Below are 12,328 nucleotides of genomic sequence, written 5' to 3'. Positions count from 1 at the left end.
AGTCTCAAAAGACAAAAGGCTGCAGGGAGGACAGGGTGACCTGCCAGCTGAAGATCTGACACCCTCGCCCGCCCTGACACGCTCTTGAGTTTTACCATGGCACGAAGAGGCTGAATCTCCAGCGGTGAAGGCTGGCTGCAAACTCTGCTGAGCTCAGCTGCTCCCCTACTCTTCCAACTTGGTGGGTCTCGCACCCAAGCAGAAATGCCTCCCCACCCCCATCTCCTCCAAGCCCCAGGGGAGAGGAGGATGTGCTCGCTCGCGGCACCCAGAGCTTCAAGGACACCCTACTTTCAGGGCGAGTCTCTAGACGGTGGTCAAAACGTTCCCCACTACCAGATTCTAACAGGGTGAAGTCTCTCTGTTCTCCCTCACTTTTGCAGCATCCAAGGGCTGGAATCATTTCTCCTCCTTGGGCCATTCGGATTTGGGAGAAAAATAAACAGGTTGTGTGCGCATCAGCTGTGTCGCCTGATCTTTGTGGTGTCTTTTTGTGTTTTGCTCGGATCAAAGAGGGTCCAGACAAGAAAAGCAGATTTTTTTGGGGGCGGGGGGATGCTTTTCTCTGATGTCTGGATCATCCTTCATCTGCCACCTGCTGGGGACCCGCTTTCTTTTCCTTTCTTTATTACAAAAAAAAAAAAAAAAAAGGCAGGCTAGGCAAGTTTTGCGAATTGGTGGGAGACTAGGAGGGAGCGCCTGCAGAGGGGCGAGTCTGCTAGATGTAGCTGCCAAGAGAGGTGGAGAGGTTGGGTGGGTGGAGGGGAAACCAGACCCCCCAGCTGATACCTGTGCGCCCCTTTTGCAAGAGCAGCCCTCATTTCTGCTGGAAGCTCCCCCACCCCCCACGAAAGAGCACCCCAGGACGCCCACCGTCTCCCCAATCGCTTCTCCTCCAGCGGCCCCGGGTACCGCGCGCTCCTTCCTTCCACCCATCCAGCGGGGCTTGGGGGCCGGGGCTGGCGGCCAGGTGAGGGTTGCCAGGGCTCTGGGGGCTCAGCGGGCGTCGAGCGGGGAGGAGGGGGGGCCTTCCCCGCCGCCGAGCGCCCGCGGGCGAGCTGCCAGGCTGACGGAGAGGCCGGCCCGCGCGGGTGGCGTGGAGCGGGGGCCGCGCGCCTCTGCCGCCGCCGCCGCCACCACCTCGGCGCGGATGCTGAGCCCGAGCGGCACCGCGCGGTGGAGCTGCATCCAGGGCCGGGGAGCCCGGGGGAGCTGCAACATCTGCACCAGCGGTGGCAGCTCCCTCTGCATCTGCACTTGCATCTGCATCTGCACCCGCATCTGCCCTCGCCGCCTCTCCCTCTGCAGCCCGGGCTCTGCGCCTCGTCTGGGGCCGCCTGCCCCGCGCGCTCTCTATGGATGTCCAGGCGGCCCCCAACGGGGTGGCCACCATCGAGGACCGGATCCTGCGCATCACCGGCTACTACGGCTACTACCCGGGCTACTCCAGCCAGAAAAGTAAGATGCCCGGGGGTCCGGAAAGCGCCTTCGGGGAGATGCACCTGTACCCCAAGCCTCCAGGGGCGAGGCGGCTGTCCTCGGTGCCCGAAGGTGACACCTGGCCGGGGTCGGGGCCGGGGGTGCCTTGGAGTTGGCCGGGGCGCAGAGGGGTTGCGCTCCCGGCTGTACGCACCCAGGACTTGTTTTGGGGGGATCTAAAGGGGCTGTTTACTGGGCGGAAAGTGAACCTCCCCTGGGTTGGCTTCCTTCTTGCGGGGTGCCAGGCTGCGAGGAGGAGGAGAAGGAGGTGCTGGGGATGGGCTGGGTAGTCTTGGGAATGGGGCCAGCGGGTGGAGACGGGGTGGCACCGGCCTAGACGTGAGTCTCGGCGTCGCCTTGGTGGCTTGCGCGCTCCGAGCTGCGGGGGTGATCGGCGGTGTCCGCGCGGGAAGCAGTCCCGTTAAAATGTCTCGAGGAGGACGCCCCGTCCCCGGCAGCCGCCGAGCAAGCACCTGCTCAGGTGTCCCAGGGCCACCGGAGGGCCACCAGGGCCCCAAGCGCCTGCCAGCCGCCGCGCGTCGCAGAGCGCAGCCAGCCCCGAGCGAGCCAGAGCAGGTTGCTCTGCTGAGGGTCGCTCTCTTCCTTCTTGGGGAGGTCCTGGGACAGGGAGGCTGCCACGTTTCTGGAGCTCAAGGGTGTTCTATTGTGTGTGTGTGTGTGTGTGTGTGTGTGTGTGTGTGTGTGTGTGTTTCTCCAAGGAGGGTGGGAGAAGTGTGGAGGGGAAGAGCTGTAAGCTGCTGCTCTGAGTTCCTCTCTCCTAATAAATACCAAATCCACTTCTTACAGTTGCTGGGACTGATTCTGCTCGGAAGTGAAGCTTGTTTTTGTTTCTCTCCAAATTGGGGGAGTGATTGCATTTTAATTTTCATGCAGTGGGATTTTGCTCTATCATTTCATGTCACACTCGATGTAGCTTAATTGGTGTTTTTGCGCACACACACACACACACACACACACACACACACACACATTTAACCAAGGAGTCTTGCAAGCTCTCAGATGTATTTCTGATTGCTATTTTATTGTGACATTTTGGTATACAATCTATATGCTGCTTTTTTTCCTGAAGCAGATAATCCTTTAGGCATAGAGGAAACATCTCCCCTTAGCCTTCTTCCTTAACCCCCCCTCTCATAACTTCATTCTCCACCATGGACCTCTGTATTGACTACTCATTGAATTCCATTTTTCATTGGATGTCCTCTTGTGGTAATTTAATAGTTCAGTGTTTCAGAAAAGGCCTGCTGATTTGAATGGTTTCTGTCCTTTTTGTTTTTGCATTAGATGCTACTTTATTTACTTTGAATACAAAAGTAATTATCTAGCTTTAATATTTTCTGAAATAACATTGTGGAATATGGTAGAACTCTTTGCACTACAGATGTAAAAAATTGAACACACACACAAACACACACACACCCCTTATTGGCAGAAGGTTGCTTTTTGTCCTAGAAACTTTGAAAGTAATAGTGGAGATTATTTGAATTTCATCTTTGAATATGTTAGTAGTAAGAAACAATGCTCCAAGAATGGAGAAAGCTATCTGTGAAAAGACAAGTCTTAGCATACACTGTTATAATTATTATTGCATCTTTGGTTAATAACAAAACACCAAAAAGTACCAGAAAGTGATCTGTCAGATAAAGATATGTTCATACTATTTTTCCATACTTTATCAAACCACCGCATATGCTTAGTTTACAATATATTAACAGGGCAAAAAGAGAGAAAAGCATTGGCCAAGATAGTAATGAAAGCTGAGAAAAATAAAAAAAATGCACTTGCCATATTTATTTGTGAATTTTAGGTCATAGAACTCTAACAATGAAGGCCAAAATATCTCGGAAGTAGTAGGCAAATAACTTTTAAGATTTCCATGCTTTTTGACATAGAAAGAGATGGTCATTTTGCACAATGAGAGACAAGGAGAAAAGAGAGCTGGGAGAGGGACCAGAAGCTGAGCAGCAGCAGATCACCCTGCCTTTGAGGCAGTCTTCAGCTAGTCCATGCATACATTGAGGCAAACCAGGACAACATGGCCAATTGATTTAACTGCTACCAGGAAGGAGCAACAGCTTGAAGTAGTCAGGAGGGATTTGTCTGGGGAAATGTTAAAGTGAAGGCTGCACAATATATAAAGGCGAGGTGACTTGCACATTTTCTGACTAAGAAGCCTTAAGGATGGCATCATCTATGGATAGCTATACGTTTGTTCTCTTCAGGTGGAGAGGGACTCACCTCTGAGATGGTGCAGCATCAATGATTTACTCTTTTTTTGAGGGGGGCACACCGGTGACACTCAGGGGCTACTCCTGGCTATGTGCTTAGAAATCTATTCTGGTTTGGGGATCATATGGGACGCCGGGGGATTGAACCGTGGTCTGTCCTAAGTTAACGCACACAAGGCAAATGCCCTACTGCCTGTTCCGGCCCCTGATTTACTCTTGTTTTTTTTTTTTTTTTTTTTTTTTTTTTTTGCCTCATTCTCTATTCTTGGCAAGAAATCAGGAAGATGAGCACAGAACAAATTTGATCATGAATATAGGGATATAAGTATAGTATATGTATGTACATAACATAGTTACACAGAGACATGACAGACACTTGTCTGTGTTTCAGATACGTAGGGTCTGGTAAAAATATTTATATATACTCATTCTACAAGTATTACTGACCAGAGGAAAACCATGCATGTGTATCTTCTATGTGTGCCAAAATTATATCAGTGAACACAGCAGACATAAATGTTATACCTTTTGACAGTTTAAAATCTAGTGGGAGGAGACAGAAAAGAAACAGTTTATGTAGCGTATTTCAGGATGATAGGTGCTTTACAGAATTACAACAGGACAGGGCTAGAGCTTTGGCACAGCGGTAGGGCTTTTGCCTTGCACATGGCTTGACATAGGAAGGACTGCAGTTCAATCCCCTGGAGTCCCATATAGTACCCCAATCCAGGAGTGATTTCTGAGTGCAGAGCCAGGAGGAACCCCTGAGTATCACTGGGTGTGGCCCCAAAACAATAAACAAAACAAAACAATACGAGCCAGAGAGTTAGCACAGTGGTGGGATGTTTACCTTACATGAGGCTGAACTGGTAGGCACCCTGTTCGATTCCCGACATCTCATACGGTCTGCCAGCCTGCCACAGGCGATTTCTGAGTGCAGAGCCAGGAGTGACCCTTGAGCACTGACCATTGGGTGTGGCCAACAACCCATCAATCAATTAATCAATAAATAAAGTTAAAAAAAGACAACTTTTAAGAGGGAAATAGCAATAGTGATCATTTAAATAAGATGTCAAGTAAGTCTTCACTGCAGAGATCACAAAAGAACTAAATCCTGGAGATGTGAGAGAATTAATGTGGACTTTGGAAGAAAGGTGCTCATTCCAAGTTGAAGAAAAAAATCAGTGTCAAGCTCTGAGGTAGATGGAGGTTAGCAGATATGCTAGAGAAAAACAAAAACAAAAACAACGAGACCTGCCAGATTAAAATGGAATAAACAACTGGTAGAATATTGGCACATGGCCTCATTTCCACTGTGGACCTTAGGCTTAGGTGGAACAGGATTTTTAGACCACTGTAAATCCATTAGATTGTGCTCTGAATGAAATGGAAGATATTAGGGGGTTTTGGTAGAAAAAGGAGGTGACCTGACTTCTGTATCTCAAAGAGTGGATTCAGAGAGACTTAGTGAGCTGTTGTAATACTTTAGATAAGAAGTGATTGCTGCTTAAAAAAACAGTGGTTGCAACAGAAATATTAAGAGATGGCCAGGTTCTAGATGTATGTAAAATTACCTCCAGTAGAATTCCTTTATGGATTAAATATTGTCTCTAGAGAAAGTAGTGGGAGGACAATTTATCCTATCCTTTCTTGTTTGACATGATGTGAGGTGCCAATAGCTGAAGTATGGAAGAATTCAAGGTCAAGAAAATTCAGGGGGTCAAGAAAAAAGAATGACATTTTGTAGAGGCTACATGTAATTGGTTATGTAGAATAAAATTAGAGTTCAGAGACTATGATTTATTTTATTTTTTATGATTTTATTTTATTTTTATATTTATTTATTTTTATGGTTTTATTTTATTTTTATATTTTATTAAAATTGTTAGTTATAGTTATTCATAGTTGGGGTTTAGACATATAATGCCTCAAGATCAATCCCACCACCAGTGTCAGCCTCCCTCCACCAACATTCCCAGAGTTCATCCAATGACACTATCAGCCTGCCATCATAACAGGCACCATTTAAGTTTAGTTGTTAAAGTTTGGGTCTCATGAATGCATTGTTGTTGACTCTGACTTGGATATTTAGTTCTGTCTTTTCTAACACCATCAATGCACCTGAGACTCCTTAGTTCCTGTCTCCAGAAGAGAGGATATCATTAACTAAGATATTAATTAGGATTATCTCAGCATTTCAATGTTATTTAAAATCTAAGATATTTGAACTCTCAAAGAAGAGAACATATGCAGAGAAGGGAAGAGAAGCAAGATTGATTCTGAACACTTGGAATAAAGAAACTGAGAAGAGGTTAGATCACTAAAAAGCCCAAGAAGGATTTTCTAGTTTGGAGGCTCTTGGGTGGGCCAGTGGAAAGCCAAAAGTATGTGAGACCATGGAAACAATGAAGACTTTTAAGGAAGGGGGTGAGTCTAGTGTATTAAATGCTACTAAAATGAAGACTAAAAAATTTGGCACTTTTACAAAGTTGGCACTGAATTTGGCAATTGGAGTTCATTGTTGATCTTGAGAACTGTGTCAAGATAGATGAAAAAGGGTAAAATTTAGAATGTGTATAAAAGAAAATTAGAGAAAAGTATAAATTTCTCAACTCTTCAAAGATTTTTTTGTACAAAGGGGAACAAAGGACACTGTATAGTAGAGTTAAGAAGGTAGTTATTTTTAAGATGAGAGACATGGTATGTTTGCTTGCATATGAAAACAATCCAATAAAAAAAGAAAATGTTGGAGACGTATGGAATGGAATCTGGTGCACAAGAACAGGAACACTGCTTAGATAGAAACATGGATATAGGGCAGAGTGTGTGGGTGAAGGTTCTGGAATAACTGGGATATTTAGGGCTGCATTGATGGTTTGGTGGGTAGGCGTTTTCCTTGTGCATAGATGACCTGGGCTGGTTCCTTAAGGCTGGCCAAAAGTGATCCCTGAAAGAGGATCCAGGAGTAAGCCCTGAGCACTTCTAGGTGTGGCGCTCTCAAAAAACAAACACCTCTAGAATATCTCAGTGAAGTGGTGGGAGCTTCTCTTCTGGTTGCTTTTTTTTTTTTTTTTTTTTTTTTTTTGGTTTTTGGGCCACACCCTGTGACGCTCAGGGGTTACTCCTGGCTATGCACTCAGAAGTTGCTCCTGGCTTCTTGGGGGACCATATGGGACGCCGGGGGATCGAACCGCGGTCCGTCCTAGGCTAGCGCAGGCAAGGCAGGCTCCTTACCTCCAGCGCCACCGCCCGGCCCCTCTTCTGGTTGCTTTTAGATTTTTTTTTTTTTAGGAAGCAAGGCGATTGACTGAAAGTGAGAATGGAGAAATGGATAAAAGTTGGGGAGAAAGGGGTGAAATGTTAAATAGGGAGAGTGAAAGGTCTGGGAACATACAGTAAGGTTGTCTGGTTGCCTTGAGGGGGTCACTTTTGGCCATAGATTTACAAAGAGGTCAGTTAGTAGAGTGTATTCATTGATAGAGTAGTGATTTGTAGAGGTATTAGAAAGAGGATAATAAAAAACAAGGCAAGGGAGTTGTAAATGTTGCATATATGCAATTGTTATTATGGCTGATCATAAAAATATAAATCTGTTGTTTAGTTGAGAAGAAATCAAAATGGCCGGAGAGTGGAGATAGTAAGACCCAGCAATACATTGTATATTTAAGTAGGATCTAAGTTTAGTGGAAGGGCCAGAGTGATAGCACAGTGATAGGGTGTTTGCTTGCACAAGGTCAACCAGGGACAGACCTAGGTTCGATTTTCAGCATCCCATTTGGTCCCTTGAGCGTGCCAGGAACAGTTTCTGAGTGCAGAGCCAGGAGTAATCCTTGAGAGCTGCCGGGTGTGGCCCTCTAACCAAAAATGTTAATGGAAGTTAACCAGAAGATAGAAGAAGGTGATCAGAAAAATGTGATATGTTACAAGACATTACTCATTCCCATAAGTGAAACACAATCATGGTTTACTGTCTTTAGTTACTGATATTTTTTAATAATTTATATTGAAACCAATGTGAATTACAAGTCTTTCACAGTTCTATTTAAGGCACAATATGACAGTGAATTAGGGCCATTCCCACTACCAGTGTTTGTTGCTGATATTTTTGAATTAAGCCTTATTTCTATATTTATACAAGGGAATATTATGCAGATGTGTAGTGAATTAAAGCATGGTGATTTTAATTGGTTCTAGTTTTTATTTATTTATTTATTTATTTATTTATTTATTTATTTATTTATTTATTTTGGGGTCACACCCTGCAGCGTTCAGGGCTTACTCCTGGCTCTATGCTCAGAAAACGATCCTGGCAGGCTCGGGGGACCCTATGGGATGCCGGGATTCGAACCACCGACCTTCTGCATGCAAGGCAAATGCCCTACCTCCATGCTATCTCTCCAGCTCCTGATTCTAGTTTTTAAACTGAAGCAACTGGCTTTGACACACATGAAACATTGATTTTCTTTGTGGATATTAGTCTTCTTGTTTGTAAAGACAGAAGATAGTTGCTGTCTTAGAACAGCTTGAGAGAAGGATGTCACTCGGTAACTTCCAGTAACTACTTTGCCTCTCCTCATCCTACCTTTAATCTCGGTGTCCAGTGTCCTCTATCTTCTAAGCCTTCTGTACCTGTTCAATTCTCCCTCTTCCCTGTTTTCCATTACTAATCAGGTTCTGGTTGCTTTACATTGGTAACTGTAAATTCTTTACATTCAGAGTAAAACTCTTTGTCCTTGCATTGATCCCAACCTGTATCTAAAAACCATTCATTTGTGGCTCTGGTGTCTAGTTTCTCTACTAGCTTCTATGACATTTCCTGAGGTTCCAGCTTCAGTTGTCTCTTCTCTTTCCCATTCCATCACATATCTCTAGTATCATCTCTGTGCTTGTCTCTTTAAGTGTATTTTATGCAGATGCATATTTAAAATAATTAATTTAGTGTGATTCCTCCTTGGATGCCCCCATGCCTGCCACACACAATATTAAATTCATAACCTTGCCTGAAAATGTAACTTTTTTATTAATTAATCTAACTAATCTATATTTTTTGTTTGTTCTGTTTTATTTTTTTTTTTGTGGGGGGACATACTCAATAGTGCTCAGGAATTATTTCTGGCCTATGCTTAGGAAACTGATAGTGTTCAGAGGATCATAGGGGTGGCAGGAATTAAACCTGGTTCATCCACATTTAAGACCAGTGACCTATCCACTGTGCCCTATTAATCTACTTTTAAAGCTTCCAGTATCCGATCTACTGGATTACCCAGAAGTTTAGTGTCATGATCAAAGCCTGCCCCCTTTGCATTGTATTTATTTATTTAATAAGTGTTACTATTCTGTTCCCATTATAGCCTTTCCATCTTTCCTGCCATTGCTTTAGTTATATCTATTGTATATTTCTCTAACCCTCGAATTGAAATCCTTCATCATAAACATCCTAGCAACATTTCATTCTACCAAATTTAAATTTGTTTATCCCTATAAAAAATCTGGTATATATTTCACTTTGTATGGAATGAAATCCAAACTTCATAATGTTTCACACCCCAAGCTCAGTTTACATTGTTTGATTTTCTCACACTTTTTCTTCCATCTAATTGCCAAAAGTAACATACGATTAATGCAGATAATCTGGATGTTAGAGGAGCAGAAAGAGATTAAAGCAAAATGATCCCCAATTTTACTCTCCAGAGAAATGTTTGCAGCTAATTTTTTGGTAAACACTGCCCATTTCATCTTATATTCACAGACACACATTTTTATTTTACACCAAACATTTATCAGTGTGTATAGGTTTGGGCCTATCTGGAGCCCTATCAGCTGGTAGGTTCAATGCAAGTGTCTGAGGATGCAGTGCTGTCTTGGTCCGGTGATGCTGAGGATTACCCAGGTCACATCTAGCAGCTCATTGGGACCTCCACAGCTGTAGCCTGCATCGCTTGGACATCTATGAGTTGATGATCTAATCAGGGTTGGTCAAGTGCTAGGTGTATGTCTTAACTCCTCTACTTTCTCTTCAGTTTTTATTCCATATGTGTTTAAGAAAAGCTTAATTATGCATAGTTTTCAATATGTCCAAGCACCTTAATCTTCTTAAATTGTTGGATTTTTAGTCCATTTCCTCTTTTCAAATTTCATATCCTACTGGTCTCTATATTTCCTGGCTTCCTTTTCCTTTGTCCCTTAATCACTGAGTTTATACTATTCTCTTCTGCAAAATTTCCTGATGGCTTCAGGGTTAATCCTCCCTCTCAGCTCCTGTTACACTGTGTACTCACCTCTGTGCCACCATTTAGCATACTATTTTGGGCTAGTTGCTTTACACAAGACTGTCTTATTCACATATCTTGGAGATTGCAGGAACTCACTCTTATTATTTGCATTCGAACTTGAGTATCTCATATATTAGGTATTCAAAGTTTACTATACTTAGTGAATGATAAGAGGTTTATTTGAAGAAAATTGGAGTTGATTATTTCCACATAAAATATAAATAATGCATGATGTTTCATTAGATGAAAGAAAAACTATACCGTCTCTGAATTAATCAAATAAATGCCTATTGAAGTAATAAAAATACAATTAATAGTATTTCAGGATAACTTACCTATGTGATTGTGACTTCTGTATTTGAAATTACAATTTCTATGGTTTTTTTGTACTTGAACGTGGGTGCAGAGAAGGTAAATATTTTTCTGTGGAGTTTCTAGAATTATGTAACAAAGGTGGTTTCCTTTAAAAGTAGTTACTATTGGTCTTCACAATACAATGTGAATATTATATTTTACTACCCTAATTAGGATGAAAAATATGAAATTAATTACAAATGAAATTAATGCAATAACTATTTCTCCCAGAGCATGTCTGTATAAACCTTGACAGTATATTTTATATCTCCTTGGACATAGTATTTTGTCAGCAATTATAGAGAATATTGAGAAGTCTTTGCAACAGTTTTTGCTGTCACTTATAGGGGCTATATTGATGTTTGTCACAAGGCTAATTTAATGTGTGGAAGCTGTTATGATTTTAGAAGAAGGTAATAGAAACAGTTTCATGATTTTAACATCTTAGCCTTCTCTTGCAAGTAAATCATCACTTATTTTTCATATTTAACATTGTACTTAGAATGGTATTAAATCCTATGTTGGGGCAATGTTAAAGATAACATACATTTTCACAATTTTAATTTTGTTATGGAATGTTACCTCTTTTTTTCATACACAGTTCTGATTTGCTGACACACTGAAAGAGCCCATCTTGCATTTAAGAATTCTATGCTTCTAAGGATAGTTCATTTCAAATAAGACTGGAGGCCAAGTGGTTATTCCCAGGAAACTGATCTGAAAGAGAGGAGCATTACCATAAGCTTGAATCATAGAATTGGTCCATATGTTTGGAAATGTGGCTACTCGGAGATCTAGTTCAAGAGGAATGCAGGTATGTGTGTGCAGCTGGGAAGAGGGAAGAGATAGTGAGGAGCGAAGATGGGAAACTAGGATGGGATGGGCAGGGTTAGACAAAAACTGGGAGGACAGGACTGGCTCTTTAGTACATAGTGTAAATTGCTTACGTTGTTTGAGGTTGACCTGGGTTTGATTCCCGGCAGCTCTTATTGTCCTCCAGCCCCCCTCCAGGAGTGATCCCTCAATGCAGAGCTAGGAATAAGTCCTGAGCACTGCTGAGTATGTGACTCAAATGTCTCTCTGTCCCTCAAAATAAATGGGAGGACAATTAGATATAAGTTTAGCTTATTGGGAGTTACATGGTTCCATTTTTTTTGGGGGGGTGTACACCCGGTGACACTCAGGAGTTACTCCTGGCTATGGGCTCAGACATCACTCCTGGCTTGGGGGACCATATGGGAAGGCAGGGGATCAAACCAAGGTTGGTCCTAGGTCAGCCATGTACAAGGCAAACACTCTACCACTTCACCACAGCTTCTGCCCCCCATGGTTCCATTTTTTTTTAATGTGGAGTATTAAAAGGGCAGTTCCTTTTCTGACTATTGATAAGTCTACAAACATAACAGATCATTTTAAAACAACATAATTATTTTTATGTTCTGCTTTAAAAATGTTTTATGGTTTATAAACACATTTATGTAGTTCTTATTATCCTCAGAGTTATAAAGATTTCAATTACTTTCAGGCACAGAGAATCATTGGAGAAAAAATATTTATCTCCTCCCATCCCTTGATCCAACTACTGTTATTTTGGTTATTTATAATATTTCTAAGGTATATAGGGTGTCATTTTTTAAGTTGTTTTATTTCTCATTTGTTCATCTTCTAAATAGACTATATAGATAAATATATTAATCTAATTTTGCATTCTGCTTCTTTTCCACTTTAGGATAAGCATTTTTGGGCTGGGTTAATTTTCCTTGAGTGATTGGATTAGATCTTATTTCAGACAATTTGGATAAGCTGGTTCTGCACTTTTGGAAGTGCAGAACTATACTCTATGACTACATTCTAGATAAACCAACAACTTAAAAAATGAAACCCTATATACCTTAGAAATATTATAAATAACCAAAATAACAGTAGTTGGATCAAGGATGGGAGGAGATAAATATTTTTTCTCTAATGATTCTC

At 42.3% G+C, this 12,328-nt stretch overlaps 1 protein-coding gene across 1 annotated transcript in view; it reads left to right on the top strand.

Annotated features, from left to right (window-relative positions):
• Positions 1-1,296: 1,296 nt before the first annotated feature.
• Positions 1,297-12,328, top strand: part of SLC35F4 (solute carrier family 35 member F4) — a 289,437-nt gene continuing 278,405 nt past the window's right edge. Inside the window, exon 1 of the mRNA XM_049770404.1 lies at positions 1,297-1,458. Within this exon, the coding sequence (XP_049626361.1) occupies positions 1,356-1,458 (103 nt within the window). The 5' untranslated portion in view covers positions 1,297-1,355. The remainder of the gene's footprint in view (positions 1,459-12,328) is intronic.

The sequence above is a fragment of the Suncus etruscus genome, chromosome 3 (genome assembly GCF_024139225.1).
Source record: "Suncus etruscus isolate mSunEtr1 chromosome 3, mSunEtr1.pri.cur, whole genome shotgun sequence".
Taxonomy (NCBI): Eukaryota; Metazoa; Chordata; class Mammalia; order Eulipotyphla; family Soricidae; genus Suncus; species Suncus etruscus.
The sequence above is the reverse complement of the archived record's forward strand: the minus strand, read 5'-3'. Positions and strand labels throughout refer to the sequence as shown.